Source organism: Procambarus clarkii, chromosome 86 (assembly GCF_040958095.1).
Source record: "Procambarus clarkii isolate CNS0578487 chromosome 86, FALCON_Pclarkii_2.0, whole genome shotgun sequence".
NCBI lineage: Eukaryota > Metazoa > Arthropoda > Malacostraca > Decapoda > Cambaridae > Procambarus > Procambarus clarkii.
Window position 1 is genome coordinate 15,806,751 of NC_091235.1, and position 17,242 is coordinate 15,823,992.

The 17,242-nt window shown below is 42.5% G+C and overlaps 1 protein-coding gene across 2 annotated transcripts in view; it reads right to left on the bottom strand.

The window, feature by feature from the left end:
- Positions 1 to 238: 238 nt before the first annotated feature.
- LOC123767563 (pyrokinin-1 receptor) overlaps positions 239 to 17,242 on the bottom strand; it is a 142,275-nt gene continuing 125,271 nt past the window's right edge. Inside the window, exons 1-2 of one of the 2 annotated variants that reach the window (XR_006773983.2) lie at positions 1,884 to 1,973; positions 239 to 582 (exon numbers count right to left, since the gene is read on the bottom strand). Coding sequence is in view for 1 of the 2 variants with exons in the window: in XM_045757317.2 (XP_045613273.1) it covers positions 5,036 to 5,340 (305 nt within the window). In the remaining variant the exon portion in view is untranslated. Of the gene's footprint in view, positions 583 to 1,883; positions 1,974 to 5,014; positions 5,341 to 17,242 lie in introns of those variants that run through there. The other variant, XM_045757317.2, reaches the window with a different exon arrangement.

Here is a 17,242-nt window from a genome sequence, read left to right on the forward strand (position 1 = left end):
CCGTTCTTAAGTCGTGTGATGTTGATAATGGTCCATGACGGACCCAAACGTCCTCCCTTCTCCATCTTTTAAGTGGTGGTTTGGTCATCAATTCTTCTGCCACGTTAGTGTGACTGAGCGTTGAATACACTTATATATATATCAGGTATATATATATATTATATATATATATATATATATATATATATATATATATATATATATATATATATATATATATATATATATATTTTATATATATATATATATATATATATATATATATATATATATATATATATATATATAAAGAGAAAAACAGTAAAACAGTAGAAGCCATAAGGAGTCGAATTCAAACTAGGTATTCCCAAGGTAACGTCCTAGACCACTACACCACAACATGGTGAAAGCAATGACGGCTGGGATTCAGCTGAGCCCACTAGTGGTCCTGAGGCTGCAAACCGGAGTTCAAACCCGGGGTTTCACACCCTGGCCCTCGTGCTCGCTGCCTGTGTGGTATTGTGGAGTACTTGGTGCTCTCTCTCTCCCAGCGACGGAGTTCAATGCTCCATAACAAGGCAGCGCCTAGTCCAATGTCGCGCTCTGAAAGACACAAATTATCGTTAATGATGGACAATTCTGTAATGTAATGGCGCCAGCCACTGACAATCCAGAGCCATCATAATCTACCATCTGACAACACGGAAGTGAAATGTTATTATGTGTAAGTAAATCAAAAACTAAACATATACTGCTAACTCGCAAGAGGTTAACAACTATAACGTAAATACAAAGAAACGTTTAAATTTTAACTAGAATGTTTGTATACTGTATGAAGTCAACCAGACTGTAGGAAAATCATGGGTCAAGTATTGACACTGTACACCACACCTGCATCACCTGGGTCATATATGCTGGCTGTACACCACACTAGCATCGCCTGGGTCAGGTACGGTGACTGTACACCACACTAGCATCGCCTGGGTCAGGTACGGTGACTGTACACCACACTAGCATCGCCTGGGTCAGGTACGGTGACTGTACACCACACTAGCATCGCCTGGGTCAGGTATTGTGACTGTACACCACACTAGTATCGCCTGGGTCAGGTATTGTGACTGTACACCACACTAGCATCGCCTGGGTCAGGTATTGTGACTGTACACCACACTAGCATCGCCTGGGTCAGGTATTGTGACTGTACACCACACTAGCATCGCCTGGGTCAGGTATGGTGACTGTACACCACACTAGCATCGCCTGGGTCAGGTATGGTGACTGTACACCACACTAGCATCGCCTGGGTCAGGTACGGTGACTGTACATCACACCAGGATCGTACAGTCACCATACCTGAACGTCTAGGTTAACTATGGAGACTGTACTTCACACCAGCATCGCCAGGGTCAAGTATGGTGACTGTACACTACACCACCATTGCCTGGGGTCAATTATTGTGACTGTACACTACCCTAGAATCACCTGGGTTCAGGTACGGCTACTGTGCACCATACCAACATTGCCTGTATCAAGAATTTAGACTGTACATCACACCAGCATTACCTGGGGTCACGTACAGAGACTGTACACCACACCAGCATCGCCTGGGGTCAAGTATGGTGACTGTGTATCACACCAGCATCACCTGGGGTAAAGTATAGTGACTGTACACTATACCAGCATTGCCTGGGGTCAGGTATGGTGACTGTAAACCACACCAACATCACCTGGTTCAAGTAAAACACACTGGTAGGGTCCTCCAGCAACACACTGGCAGACTTCCAGACAGGCTTAAAGCAAGCCTTAACAGACGGCCAGTTCTTCCATCTCGTAACTCAACTTGGCCATCTCCGGGTACGTGGGTCCAATCACCAATACTTCACAAATTACTACAGGCAACTCACTGTCTACACCACTCGGCATCTTGCTCCCACTGGAACACGTCTTGAGGTCAGGAGTGTCCTGGGTGAACTGATTCCTGTCGACCAAGATACCCCCCCCCCATCACTTCTAAGGATTAAAATGTGAGTAGTAAGAAAGAAACTACACAGGGGTCAAATAAGAGCACAGCTTTTCACCGGGAAACAGAAAATGGGGTCGGGTGCGCTCAACAGATGGCGCTTACATTGTCGCACCTCCCACGCATAACAGAAATTGGGGTCTGGTGCGCTCGACAGATGACGTTGACATCGTCACAAAATTCTTCAGGAGTCAGGAAAAGAGAATGATCTGGGTGTTGGCATCACACCAGACCTGTCCCCTGAAGAGAACATCAAAACGATAACATCAGCGGCGTATGCACGGCTGGCGAACATAAGAACTGCCTTCAGAAACTTGTGTAAGGAATCATTCAGAACCTTGTATGCCACATATGTCAGACCAATACTGGAATATGCGGCTCCAGCGTGGAGTTCACATCTAGTCAAACACAAAATGAAGTTAGAAAAGGTTCAAAAGTATGCCACATAGCTAGTCCCCGAGCTGAGGGGTATGAGGTACGAAGAAAGATTACTGGAACTAAACCTCACGACACTGGAAGACAGATGAGTTAGGGGAGACATGATCACTACCTATACAATTCTCAAGAGGAATTGACAACGTAGAAAAAGATAACCTGTTTAGCACGGGTGGGACTCGAACAAGGGGACACAGGTGGAAACTTAGTGCCCAAATGAGCCACATAGACATTAGAAAGAATGTGTTCAGTGTCAGAGTAGTTAACAGGTGGAATGCATTAGGCAGTGATGTGGTGGAGGCTGACTCCATACACAGTTTCAAATGTGGATATGATAGAGCCCAGTAGGCTCAGGAACCTGTACACCAGTTGATTGACAGTTGAGAGGCGGGACCAAAGAGCCAAAGTTCAACCCCCGCAAGCACAACTAGATGAGTACAACCAAGTGAGTTCACACTGGTTACAAACTGTGTGTGTGTGTGTGTGTGTGTGTGTGTGTGTGTGTGTGTGTGTGTGTGTGTGTGTGTGTGTGTGTGTGTGTGTGTGTGTGTGTGTGTACCCTATCCCCTTATCCTGCCTGCTCCCACCGTAATAGATGGCGGAGAACAGCTGCGGCTCAGTAAGCTATTGACCACACTCGCATAACTCACAGGCACTAATGGAACACCTCCCTCTTCCCTATTGTTCCAACTACATTGCCCCATTTAGTCGTTCAGTATTTTGCAAAATGTCCCGATTTCCTGGACGGTCTTACTTTCCTAATGTTCCTCTGCATCATGTGTCCCTTGATAACAACTTTGGTGACTCCGATAACCTTGATATCGCTCCGTTTGGGTGATGTGGTTTTGATATCGGCTTCCTCAGTGATATTTAGTGTCTTTGCAATATCCAGCGACACTGGGGGTGTTGCATAGTTCCCAAGCTCGGTGATTTGTTGTGGTGATTACTTATTGCAGCATACATGGGTGCTTTCATTAGTATATTGTGGTGGAGGCTAAAGATGTCAGCAGTTTCAAAGTGTTATATGAGAGAGTATTGGGAAGACGGGATACCAAGAGCATTGCTCATGTCCTGTGCCTGCACTACACACACACTCACGCACGCACGCACGCACGCACGCACACACACACACACACACACACACACACACACACACACACACACACACACACAGGGGGCTGGTGGCTAAGTGGACAGCGCTCTAAACTCGTGGGCTTAGGGCCCGGAGTTCGATCCCCGGCACCGCCGGAATAACAAATGGGCAGAGTTTCCTTCACCTTGATGTCCTTGTTACATAGTAGTAAATAGGTACCTGGGAGTTAGACAGCTGCCTTGGGCTGCTTTCTGTGTGTGTGTGTGTGTGCACGTGTAAGAAAAATATATGTAGTAGACATAATTAATGAAAAATATATTGGTTAGAAAGGTGGGGTCCAAGAGCTCGATTCTGCAGATACAAAGAGTAAATAAAAATAGTAAATACACACACACACACAGGATGGGCAGATTGCGTATTTCTGGTTTGCCAAAAAGCCTTTCATACAGTACCACACAAGATATTCATTACTATACAAACTTGAGGTGCAGGCGGGAGTAAGCGAATAAGGCCCAACATGGGTAAGAATCCCTCACACTTTCAAGCAGGAGTCAGAGAGTAACAGTAAGGAGTGGAGTACCACAAGGATCACCGCTGGAACCACTTCTATTTCACATATACTTAAATAACCAAGGTACAGGAGGCGGGAGTCATAACGCTGTACACCACCTACGTAAGACCAGTCTTAGAGTATGCTGCTCCATCATGGACCCCCCCCCTCCCCCCACTTAAGAAAGCAAGGAAAGATTCAGAAGTTTGCTACTAAGCTCGTCCCAGAATTGCGAGTGGGTGGGATATATATAGAGAGACTGAAGAAAATATAACTGATGACGCTACAGAAAAGGAGAGAGAGAGGGGGGGAGACATGATACAAACATACAAAATAGTTAGGGAGAGTGGAAAAAGAGAAAATGTTCACAATTAATACAATAGAACAAGAGGGCATGGGTGGAAGCTTGAGACTCAAATTAGTCATAGAGAAGGTAGGTAATTTTCTTTTAGCCTAAGAAAAGCAGGAAAATGGACTGAACTAAAGGAGCAGGTTGTACAAACTCCCTTCATAACTGTAGAATTTGGTAAGATAGGAAAATAGGCCAGGAGGCATCTCTTTAGACAACCGGCAGTCAATAAAGTCGTGTTTCAAGAGCTAGAGCTCGATCGTGCTGGCACAAACAGGTGAGTATACACACACTGGACACTGGAGTAACTGACTGTGAACTCAGCAAGCAAGAGTTAGAAACTCAGCAAACAAGAGTTAGAAACTCAGCAAGCAAGAGTTAGAAACTCAGCAAGCAAGAGTTAGAAACTCAGCAAACAAGAGTTAGAAACTCAGCAAACAAGAGTTAGAAACTCAGCAAGCAAGAGTTAGAAACTCAGCAAACAAGAGTTAGAAACTCAGCAAGCAAGAGTTAGAAACTCAGCAAGCAAGAGTTAGAAATATTGTTGTCACTTAAGAGTTATACAACAAGGCCTACCCGTAGACCTACCTGGTGAGTGAGCGCTGAGCGTTAGACCCAAGTGTGAGCAGCACCGTTGGTCTTGAGCACGTCCTCGGCCGTGGAGGACACCGAGGACTGGTGACGAAGGAACTCGCTGGAGGTCGACTTCATGGACTGCTGCTGAAGGAGCGGGCCCCCTCGACAGCTGCGGTACTGGCTGCGACACCGCTGGTTGCTGTACTGTTGGCGCCAGCTGTTGCTGCTTGCTCGGTGCTGCATGGAGAGCGTCCTCGAGTGTCTGCTGGCGCCGTGCAGCGACAGGTTGCTCAGCCCATTCTTGAAGTTGTCGAAGGTGGCCTCGGTGTCTTGAAGGCCTGTGAACAGTACACGAAATTAGTCAAGTCTTCCCTAAACTTTGTGTCTAAGTCGCTTCTGCTTTACTAAAATGTTTAGTCTCTCGCTACTCTAATACTTCCCAGAGAAATCTTCAAGTTTTCAATGCTTTTATACTTATTAAACAAGCAACAATTAATATTATATATATATATATATATTATATATATATATATATATATATATATATATATATATATATATATATATATATATATATATATATATATATATATATACACATATATTTCAGTGTAAATATTCTGGCAGTGAACTTTAACCATTTATCTTCCTTTGTATATTTTTATAATTTGAAGAGATTGTTCAATAATTTAATATTAGTTAATTGAGTGACAGGTTATATCCCTTCAGCGTATCACTGACTTTCTGATCAATGAAAATGATTGTGTACATAATTGTCTTCTTGATTAATTGACTACATTTTTGTATTATCAAATTAATAAATGGTGATGGGGGGGTGGGTTAAAAATGAAAGAAGTTGGAATACGAATCTCTTAATAATCTTAGCAATGTGGCTATATTGGATGGCGACAAATAATAAGCTCATTTTGATGATTATTTCATGCTCTTCAACTCATTTGATTCAATAAACAATTGACACAAAGTTGATTTTGTTCATATTTGAGTTTGGTTCAGCGATAATTACGGTTCTAAAGCAATTAATATTAATCGACCAAAAGAAGGTTTTTACCCCAAACAGACAAAATGTGAAGGCAATTGTTTGTTGTTTAAGATTCGCAACCTAGAACAAAAAGTAGCACGGGCTATGGCGAGCCCGTAGTGGACTCCTGTGAAGGCAAAAAAAAGGTGATCTACGTGAATGAGGGATAAAGAAAAACCTATTTTCACGTGACCCATTTATTACTAACTCATTTCAATTTATTATTACATACTTTCCAACTCATTTGTGTCAATAATATGTTGAGAATGTTGTCATCAATTGAATATATTTGAGTTGGTTCATCACGGTAAATATGTTTGTAAAGAGCATTAATATTACTATTTTAAACCAAGGTTTATATCTCACACACTGTGAAGGGCGTGTGGACACTCCAGGAGTTATTATTGAAACAATTAATATTGTTGATTGTCACTTTCAGTCACACCAACACACATGCAAATATCCAAGAATATTTACCACCAACATTTTTTATATATGTTGTTGATGTTTGTCTGTCATCAATCATGTTGTTGATGTTTGTCTGTCATCAATCATGTTGTTGATGTTTGTCTGTCATCAATCATGTTGTTGATGTTTGTCTGTCATCAATCATGTTGTTGATGTTTGTCTGTCATCAATCATGTTGTTGATGTTTGTCTGTCATCAATCATGTTGTTGATGTTTGTCTGTCATCAATCATGTTGTTGATGTTTGTCTGTCATCAATCATGTTGTTGATGTTTGTCTGTCATCAATCATGTTGTTGATGTTTGTCTGTCATCAATCATGTTGTTGATGTTTGTCTGTCATCAATCATGTTGTTGATGTTTGTCTGTCATCAATCATGTTGTTGATGTTTGTCTGTCATCAATCATGTTGTTGATGTTTGTCTGTCATCAATCATGTTGTTGATGTTTGTCTGTCATCAATCATGTTGTTGATGTTTGTCTGTCATCAATCATGTTGTTGATGTTTGTCTGTCATCAATCATGTTGTTGATGTTTGTCTGTCATCAATCATGTTGTTGATGTTTGTCTGTCATCAATCATGTTGTTGATGTTTGTCTGTCATCAATCATGTTGTTGATGTTTGTCTGTCATCAATCATGTTGTTGATGTTTGTCTGTCATCAATCATGTTGTTGATGTTTGTCTGTCATCAATCATGTTGTTGATGTTTGTCTGTCATCAATCATGTTGTTGATGTTTGTCTGTCATCAATCATGTTGTTGATGTTTGTCTGTCATCAATCATGTTGTTGATGTTTGTCTGTCATCAATCATGTTGTTGATGTTTGTCTGTCATCAATCATGTTGTTGATGTTTGTCTGTCATCAATCATGTTGTTGATGTTTGTCTGTCATCAATCATGTTGTTGATGTTTGTCTGTCATCAATCATGTTGTTGATGTTTGTCTGTCATCAATCATGTTGTTGATGTTTGTCTGTCATCAATCATGTTGTTGATGTTTGTCTGTCATCAATCATGTTGTTGATGTTTGTCTGTCATCAATCATGTTGTTGATGTTTGTCTGTCATCAATCATGTTTTTGATGTTTGTCTGTCATCAATCATGTTGTTGAATGTGTAGTGATGGACGCCAGAAAGTGTCAATGTGTAGTGATGGACCACCAGAAAGTACCAATATGTCTAGTGATATATATAGATATATATAGATGTATATAGATATATATAGATATATATAGATATATATAGATATATATATAACGTTACGCAGGTAATTTGTTTCCATAAATCAACACCCATGTTTCCAAACCAGCATTTACCCAGGTCTTTCCCAACTCTAACCATCCCCCAATATATATATATATATATATATATATATATATATATATATATATATATATATATATATATATATATATATATATATACAGATATATATACAGATATATATATATATATATATATATATATATATATATATACAGATATATATATATATATATATATATATATATATATATATATATATATATATATATATATATATATATATACATATATATACATATATATATATATATATATATATATATATATATATATATATATATATATGTATATATGTGTATATATTGTAACAGGCACCGGCTTCCTAGTCCCCCGTGTGATACCACAGTGTGGGAAGGGACATCTATAAGCCAGATGAGATTACCAATATGGATTTTCTATCATAATTCCTCCCCCACAGCATGTCGTAGTTGGGAGAGTTTGCGTGGTTCATTAGAGTGGTTCGCAGTTTCCTGCTCGTCTCGGTAATTGGCGGAGATCAGTAGTTAGCGTAATTACTTGACCTCTGTGATTTGGTGTTGGTTTTAAGGTCTAACAACCTCGGGAGGGTTGTTAAGGCCGCTGACTCTTCGTGGCAGTAAGTAGTTGCTGCTGTACTCAGAGTCGTGAAAATTATACAGGACTACAGTAAACTGTTCTTCCTGTTATATTAGGAAAAATAAGTGTTAAATTATTCTTAATTGTGTGTTATATAATTAATAATTTTGTTTTATATTGTTATTAGAGTTATTATATGATTGGCTTCTATGTAATTAGCCTTATTATTGTTAATTATCATTAATATTGCTAAGTATAATTATTAGTTAATTATAATTAATAGTGCTAATTACATTTTTTATTGTTAATTAGTATTATTATTGTTAATTATCATTATTATTGTTAATTATCAACTTAATTAGCTCGCGACATGGCAAGTGTGTTACTTACAACTGGTTGAAGGGAACTACTGCCTGTGAAGAGTGAGGCGCTGCTCCACGGACCCTTGTGCTCACCTACACCACCTCTCCAGCGCGTCTCACTACCAGAGTCTCACTTTTTTTTTTTTTTTTTTTTTTTGAGATATATACAAGAGTTGTTACATTCTTGTACAGCCACTAGTACGCGTAGCGTTTCGGGCAGGTCCCTGGAATACGATCCCTGCCGCGAAGAATCGTTTAAACTTGTATGGACTTGTATTGAAGTCATTACAAGTCCATGGACTTGTATTGATGGCTATTTCTCAGCCCGGTGGTCCTGGACATACCAGCTACGTCTATTTACAACTTTGTAAATGACATTTACACCTTTGTAATGGATATTTTACACCTTTGTGAAGGACATTTACACCTTTGTTCGAAGGTGTAAATTGACACATTTACACCTTTGTAAAGGACATTTTGGAAGTTGTTTGTACTGAAAGTGGAGCATTTTACAATGTAGTTATTGCTGGCACCTCTGGGTCAGCAGGTAATTTCATAATCTGAGGATTATTAAGTACTCACACACCAGCCACAACGTACAAAATACGAACTACTAACCTAACCTGACACGCATGAACCTCTGGCACCCGCCTACCCCTCACCCCAGTCATCTCCTTAAGATAGTCAGTTGAACAAATCCACAAGAGCCGTGATGAGGGTTCGAACCTACATACGGGATGATCCCAAATAGCACTCCCGGTTGCAATTCAAGATAGACAACTGGTAAATCATAGAGGCCTCGGTGTTTGACAAGCACTGGCACCGGTGGCGTCGTGGTGGGTGCCAGCTCTTGGCTCTGGCACCGGGCCAGTTCACTCATGCACTTACTCTCATTCCTTGAGCACTATTGGTCTAGTTTTAAGGTTCTTCCCTTAAATGATCTGTAATTGTATATATTTTCTTCATCGAGGCTATGGGACCCTACAATTGCACCACAGGTGGTACCCCTTTTAGGTTGAAAAAAAATATATAAAGGTATGAGGGGTACCACCTCTGGCTCTGTTGAGCTCTGGCTCTTTGGTCCCGCCTCTCAACCGTCAATCAACTGGTGTACAGATTCCTGAGCCTACTGTGTGTGTGTGTGTGTGTGTGTGTGTGTGTGTGTGTGTGTGTGTGTGTGTGTGTGTGTGTGTGTGTGTGTGTGTGTGTGACTTCGAACGGGTGAGGAATAATATTAGAACTAGAAGGGTATGGAAGGGGTTCTAATACATACTCTGAATACTTTAATTGGTAACAAAAGCTTTACATCAAAGGACAGCCTTACTGGGAAAACGATTCTAAGTGAATTAAAATTAGATGTGAATAAAGGGATGAATGAAAGCCGTCCCATTAGCCGCGTTCCTTGAGGTATGGAGAGGGATTCGAGTGCTAACAGCCAGATGAACACTGCTATTAATAACAACAACAGTTCCCAGAATAACAGCATTACAGGAAGGACACGTGACCACAGTTCCATACAGACATCACGACAGACACACCGCCAGTCAGCACTTAAGATGACGTGGTCAGGCAGTCAAGAAGAATAAGTGGATTGGATCTCAGGATAACAGCCTCGTTAGACGTTGAGATGTAAGTCTGGTCCTAATTACACAGGGAGCCGGTCGGCCGAGCGGACAGCACGCTGGACTTGTGATCCTGTGGTCCCGGGTTCGATTCCAGGCGCCGGCGAGAAACAATGGGCAGAGTTTCTTTCACCCTATGTCCCTGTTACCTAGCAGTAAAATAGGTACCTAGGTGTTAGTCAGCTGTCACGGGCTGCTTCCTGGGGGTGGAGGCCTGGTTGAGGACCGGGCCGCGGGGACACTATAGCCCCGAAATCATCTCAAGATAACCTCAAGATACACACTCAGACCTTGAGAAAGCACTCAAGACAGTGCCAAAGTCTTGGTGTTAATTCCTTACATAAATTTCACATATACACAAGTGTGTGTGTTTTTATCCTAAATAATAACAATAATTTACAGAGACATCACAATAACGTAATATACAAGAAAACTGATCCACAGGAGCATTCATAAGGGTTCGAACCTGCGCGCTGACTGTTCCCAATATTAATAACCGTCGTTACAGCTTCGTAACACAGTAGTAACGTCGTAACAATGTCATGACGTCGTTATTGCGACGTAACAAAGACGTCAGTGGTTAAGACAACGGATACGTTGTTTTAACGAGTCGGAGTGGCTAGTCTGATGGCTCGTTAGTCGTACCCTAACTACCCGGACGCGATTACGTCCCTTAACAGACATCAAGACGGTCCCTCTGGATTGCTGTACCCCCCTCCCCCCCCCCCCCCCACCCCAATTAGTCATGAAAAGGTGTCGGGATTGGCGGCATTGTAACAAGCACGAACACCACCACCCGGTGATTGGGTGGGGTATGTCCCCTGCTGATGTCGCCACGCTCTGATTGGTAGAGAGCTTCTGAACGGTGGTGATTGGTCTTGTGACGTCAGTGATCACGTGCCGCAGGAATCCTTTGTTTTCCAGGAAGTATCTTCACTATATTTTGCCAGGCTCTGATATATATATATATATATATGATATATATATATAAGTGAGATGTCTAGACAAATCTAGACATTTATAAGTGAGGGTGCCAAACTGCTATCCAACTGAGACTTCATAAACCTTCCCTGAAGCAACACTAAGGTATCTTGGGGTAATCTACCATTCCACTCATGCCAAATAGTCTATCGCAAACGATCGCACTGGACATGTAAATGGTCTCTGACACACCAGTGTTGCTGGAGCTACGGAAAGGGAGAGAAAAGGTTGAATGAATCACAATTGAGTATTGTTTTTACAAGAGCTGAGTGAAAGAGAGAGAGAACTTTGAGCAGCGCCTCTCCTCGATGCCTATCTGCCGGTGCCAGAGAGCTAAACAATGGTCTCTGGCGACATTTAACACGCGGGTCCGAGAACCATTGACCAGGCCTCGCCTCACTCGCACAACTGACAAATAAAAATTAATAAAAGTGTAATAAAATGTACAAGGAATAAAATACATGAAAGAGACAGTTCTGGCAGAAAGGCAAAGGTTTCAGATAGATGAAGTGGCACTGAAGTGGCACAGAGACGTAGAGAAATGCTGAGGCAGAGAGGCGTTGGGGCAGAGAAACGTGCTCTGAAAATGGCTGCTAGAATATAACCCAGCCAAGTGCAACGTTATGAGGATTGGAACAGACGTTGCACCAACGAGTCTACAGGTACACAGTCTACTGTAGTCTACACTGCTTGGGAGACGTGCTCAAGGTGCCTGCCTTCCTGGGCAGTAACCTCAGGGTCGTGTAGCACAGTGGTCCTCATCCTTTTGGAGAATTGATTTTTCAGTTACCATCAACAGTGAAGAAAAATGTAAGAAACATTGAGAAAATTCGTGTTAGAATTATTAGTCTCACTTTTTCGGTCATATTTAATAATATATGTCTACAGGAAAGACTGCTACCAAATATATATATATATATATATATATATATATATATATATATATATATATATATATATATATATATATATATATATATATATATATATTATATATATATATAAGAAGATTTCTCCAAATGTATTGTTCAAGGTTGACTAAAAGAATAAAAATTAATTGTAGAATGAGTTATACTTATTATAATTTACACAAGGTATCGAGCCTACAAGGTTCATTCTCAAGTGAGGAGACATCTGATTTATATTATAGTGACTTATAATACTAACCTAACCTCTTGTCCATATTTCACCCTTGACCTCTTCGTCCGTTCCCCTTGTTATCCCCCAACCTTCCCCTCCATTCCCCTCTCCTCCTCCTCTCAGAAAATATATCTAAGATACACTGAAACAATTGTCTGGGGTCTCACAGAAGCAAATATATTATGATCACCAAAATCTCTCGGGGAATCACTTCAAATATTTCACACTTGATTCTTTGAATATTAAATTTATAATACAACTCTTTATATTCTCTATAACTTAATAACGCCTTTAACGTAGACCAACCCAAACCAGCCTATGTCCATCCCGTACCCAAGACCACGTCCCTTGCAAAGTTGGATGAGGCTGGCACCAGGCGCCTGGCCTCCAGCTTTGGAGACAGAAAGACATTCTTACTGTATCTATATTTAGTCCATAAAGTTAATCTGAGCATAGCTATAGTCCGAGCACAGACGGGTACTGTACCTGGAGCTTCAGGGAAGTCACCAAGACTTCCATTCACTCAAGTTCCTCTCCTGAGTGATGTCCTTGCAAACGTTAACTGGGAATTACACTCGGAATACTCGAGTGATACACACTGACACACGTTTACTGGCTTACACAAAGCTTTCCGGGCTCCCAGTTCACCGGCACGGGTTCGACTCCCGCCCGAGGCAGAAACAAGTAAACAGGATTCTATTTAGACTAATGTGTCAGTTCACCAAGCTGAGAATATGTACCAGGGAGTTAGTCAGCTGTGGCGGAGTGCATCCTAAGTGTGTGTGTGTGTGAGAGAGAGTGAGAGAGAGAGAGAGAGAGAGAGAGAGAGAGAGAGAGAGAGAGAGAGAGAGAGAGAGAGAGAGAGAGAGAGAGAGAGAGAGAGAGAGAGAGAGAGAGCAGTAGTAGTAGATATGATAGATGTAAAATAGCTCTTGAGTCAGTTCATTACACACACACACACACACACATACACACATACACATAGGGGGCCTCGTAGCCTGGTGGATAGCGCGCAGGACTCGTAATTCTGTGGCGCGGGTTCGATTCCCGCACGAGGCAGAAACAAATAGGCAAAGTTTCTTTCACCCTAAGTGCCCCTGTTACCTAGCAGTAAATAGGTACCTGGGAGTTAGTCAGCTGTCACGGGCTGCTTCCTGGTGTGTGTGTGTGTATGTGTCGTGTGGAGAAAAAAAAAAAAAAAAAAAAAAAAAAAAAAAAAAAAAAAAAAGTAGTAAACAGTTGAGAGGCGGGCCGAAAGAGCAAAGCTCAACCCCCGCAAAAACACAACTAGTAAACGCACACACACACACAAACACACACACACACACCATAAAATATACCCTAAAATAAAACATATCAAAGCTGGCAGAAAAGACTCAGACATAATTCCTTTTAACAGAAATTGTGGAGGGCGGGAAAGCAGCGCAGAAAGAGACGATAAGCGCAAAAATAACAGAAAACCACCAGCATAAATAAGACAAAAGAACATCAAAAGACACGGCATCATGGGTTTAAACTCTCCTGTGTAGAGGCAAAATATTTAATCCCACACTAACGGCGCCACATCCCTCGTCTTATAATGTGTTGGGCGGCACACTACCACATGAGACAACACAAGATTATTCTCTTCTCCTCTCACACAAATGTGAATTATTTCTCTCGTCTTCAACTGATATTTTACTTGTCTCTAATTATTACCTGTGGGACCTCTACTGCCACGATCTCACCTGTGGACCCCTACTGTCATGTTCTCACCTGTGGACCCCTACTGCCATGTTCTCACCTGTGGGACCTCTACTGCCACGATCTCACCTGTGGACCCCTACTGTCATGTTCTCACCTGTGGACCCCTACTGCCATGTTCTCACCTGTGGACCCCTACTGTCATGTTCTCACCTGTGGACCCCTACTGCCATGTTCTCACCTGTGGGACCTCTACTGCCACGATCTCACCTGTGGGCCCCTACTGTCATGTTCTCACCTGTGGACCCCTACTGCCATGTTCTCACCTGTGGGACCTCTACTGCCACGATCTCACCTGTGGACCCCTACTGTCATGTTCTCACCTGTGGACCCCTACTGCCATGTTCTCACCTGTGGACCCCTACTGTCATGTTCTCACCTGTGGACCCCTACTGCCATGTTCTCACCTGTGGACCCCTACTGTCATGTTCTCACCTGTGGACCCCTACTGCCATGTTCTCACCTGTGGACCCCTACTGTCATGTTCTCACCTGTGGACCCCTACTGTCATGTTCTCCCCTGTGGACCCCTACTGCCATGTTCTCACCTGTGGACCCCTACTGTCATGTTCTCACCTGTGGGACCCCCTACTGTCATGTTCTCACCTGTGGGCCTCTACAACCATAACCAAAAGTCCTACATTGTAGACCAGCATGTCAGTGACATGAGACGTTCACTTCACACACATTTGATTCGTATTTGGTCAATACAGCGTAAGGCATTTGTCCCTTCTGCTGCACTTGAAACATTTCACTGGATCCCTTGGGATTCATGGACCCCCGTGGGACTCATTGGACCCCCGTGGGACCCATTGGACCCCCGTGGGACCCATTGGACCCCCGTGAGAGAGCATTTAAGGCTCACGGCTGACAGCTTTGACCCAGCTTGAGTTTGGGATCGTTGCCGCTACAAACTCCTGCAGTTACCTTGATTCTGTCGTCTAATCCTACGACATTTACGAAGCTGGTTTTCCTGCTTCCTTTCCCGACTATGTTGATCAAGACTATTGCGGTACACTGACCAGGACCTGACTCTATACTGACCAAGGTCTTGACGCTACACTGATGATGACATGACGCAATATTGACCACGTTCATGACGCCACAGTAGGAAGGGGAGGGGGGCAGGACGCACCTGCCTTGCGTCAATGCGTACTGAGCTTCACAAGCGGTTATCCTGGCCGCCTGCAACAGTACTCTACTTCACACAAACACCCAAGACACACAACAAAGACACAAGCCAAGGAGCCCCAATGGAAGCCACACCACTCACTATATCATGTGTCAGTAACCCCGGGACCAAGCTCAATTCTCTATTTCCCCAAAAATTACAAATTAGTATCCCGTTCCTTCGTTACTGAACCCTCACCTCACCTCGTATCACCTCGGATCATCTCACCTAATGTTATGTAACGTCACCTCATTTCACGTGACCTTACCTCTGCTATCTGCTTCCCTCAGGTAAATTATATCATTATTTGTGTAGAGATACCATCTCTCTCTCTCTCTCTCTCTCTCTCTCTCTCTCTCTCTCTCTCTCTCTCTCTCTCTCTCTCTCTCTCTCTCTCTCTCGCATTCTTTATCTCCTTCGATTTCCCTTCATACACCCCCCTATTCCCTTCTCTCTCCCTCCCTCCCATTCTTTGTTCCTTACCTGTTCGCATTTTCTTACCGTTTTCTATCTCTCTCTCGCCCTTTCTCTCTTCTTTCTCTTCCATTCTCTCTCCATCCCATCCTTCCTTTCTGTCACCCTCCTTCCTGTTCTTTCCATCACCCTCTTTCCCGTTCTCCCTCCGATCCTCCCATTCTCTCTCCTTCCCGCTCTCTCTCTCCCTCTCTTACTCCCAGAGCACACACACTGCAAACACACACCACCACCACCACCACACATAATACCACCACACACCCGACTCACTTCGAACCAAACATGACAAACATGAATCCCATGAAAGAACTAATCATGTATTTAAATTGCATGATTGTCTTGGAAGGAGGAAGACCCGCCAGCCTCCACAATGGAGGAAGTTGACTGGCACTGGAAACAACCTGAGGAGGATTTCCAGAGTCCTTAAGGCGATTTAGAGTTCTGTATAGTCCTGAAGTCCTTAGCGGATCTGAGAAGAGCCCTGGAAGGGATTTAGAACCATCTTCACCGGAAATAAACGTATATCTTGCTGTATTGGTATTATACTCGGGTATAATATAAATATATTCTTCTCAAGTATACTCAAGAGTTATAAACTAAGAGGAAAGTCATGTTAGGAATGAGAGCTGGGATGGTAGAGAGGATTTAAAGATAAAGATAAGAAAGATAATCAAAAGATAAACAGAGGCAGCTCTGTTATGTCAATGTTGCATCATTCACCTCGACTTGCAATGGTAGATGTTACAACAGAGCGAGTGACAGATTACCTTGACTGTTAAGGTTACCGCTCATATCGAATATCCGTCTGTCTGTCTGTCCAAGGTTGAAGACCAGACACATCACCCAATTTGTCCAGGTAATTACTGTTGGTCTGTGTCCAACACTGGGCGGTCAAGATTGGCATGAAGGAGAAGAGTGCCACGTTACATGATGAGAAAGTGACCCCCACGATAACTAACACAACCATTATGACTCGACTCTTATATATTATTTATTGGTTTTGACATCTGTATCTTTAAGAGAAAATGTATTTAAGAACTCGCCCCTTCCCCCCTTAATGGAGGGGACAAGTTGCCCCTTAATGGAGGGGGCGAAGGAAGGAATTATCAAGGGAAAGCGCCAAGCCATTATGGCTATATAGCACTTGGAAGGGGTCAGGATAAGGATCTGGGATGGGACGGGGGGAAGAAATGGTGCCCCAACCACTTGGACGGTCAGGGATTGAACGCCGACCAGCATGAAGCGAGACCGTCGCTCTACCGTCCAGTCCAAGTGGTTGGGCATGGAGGGGGCGAGTTCTTGCATACTTCAAGTTAAACACAGTACAGCTACAGGAAAGTTAAAGAGAACTACTCCTCGTAG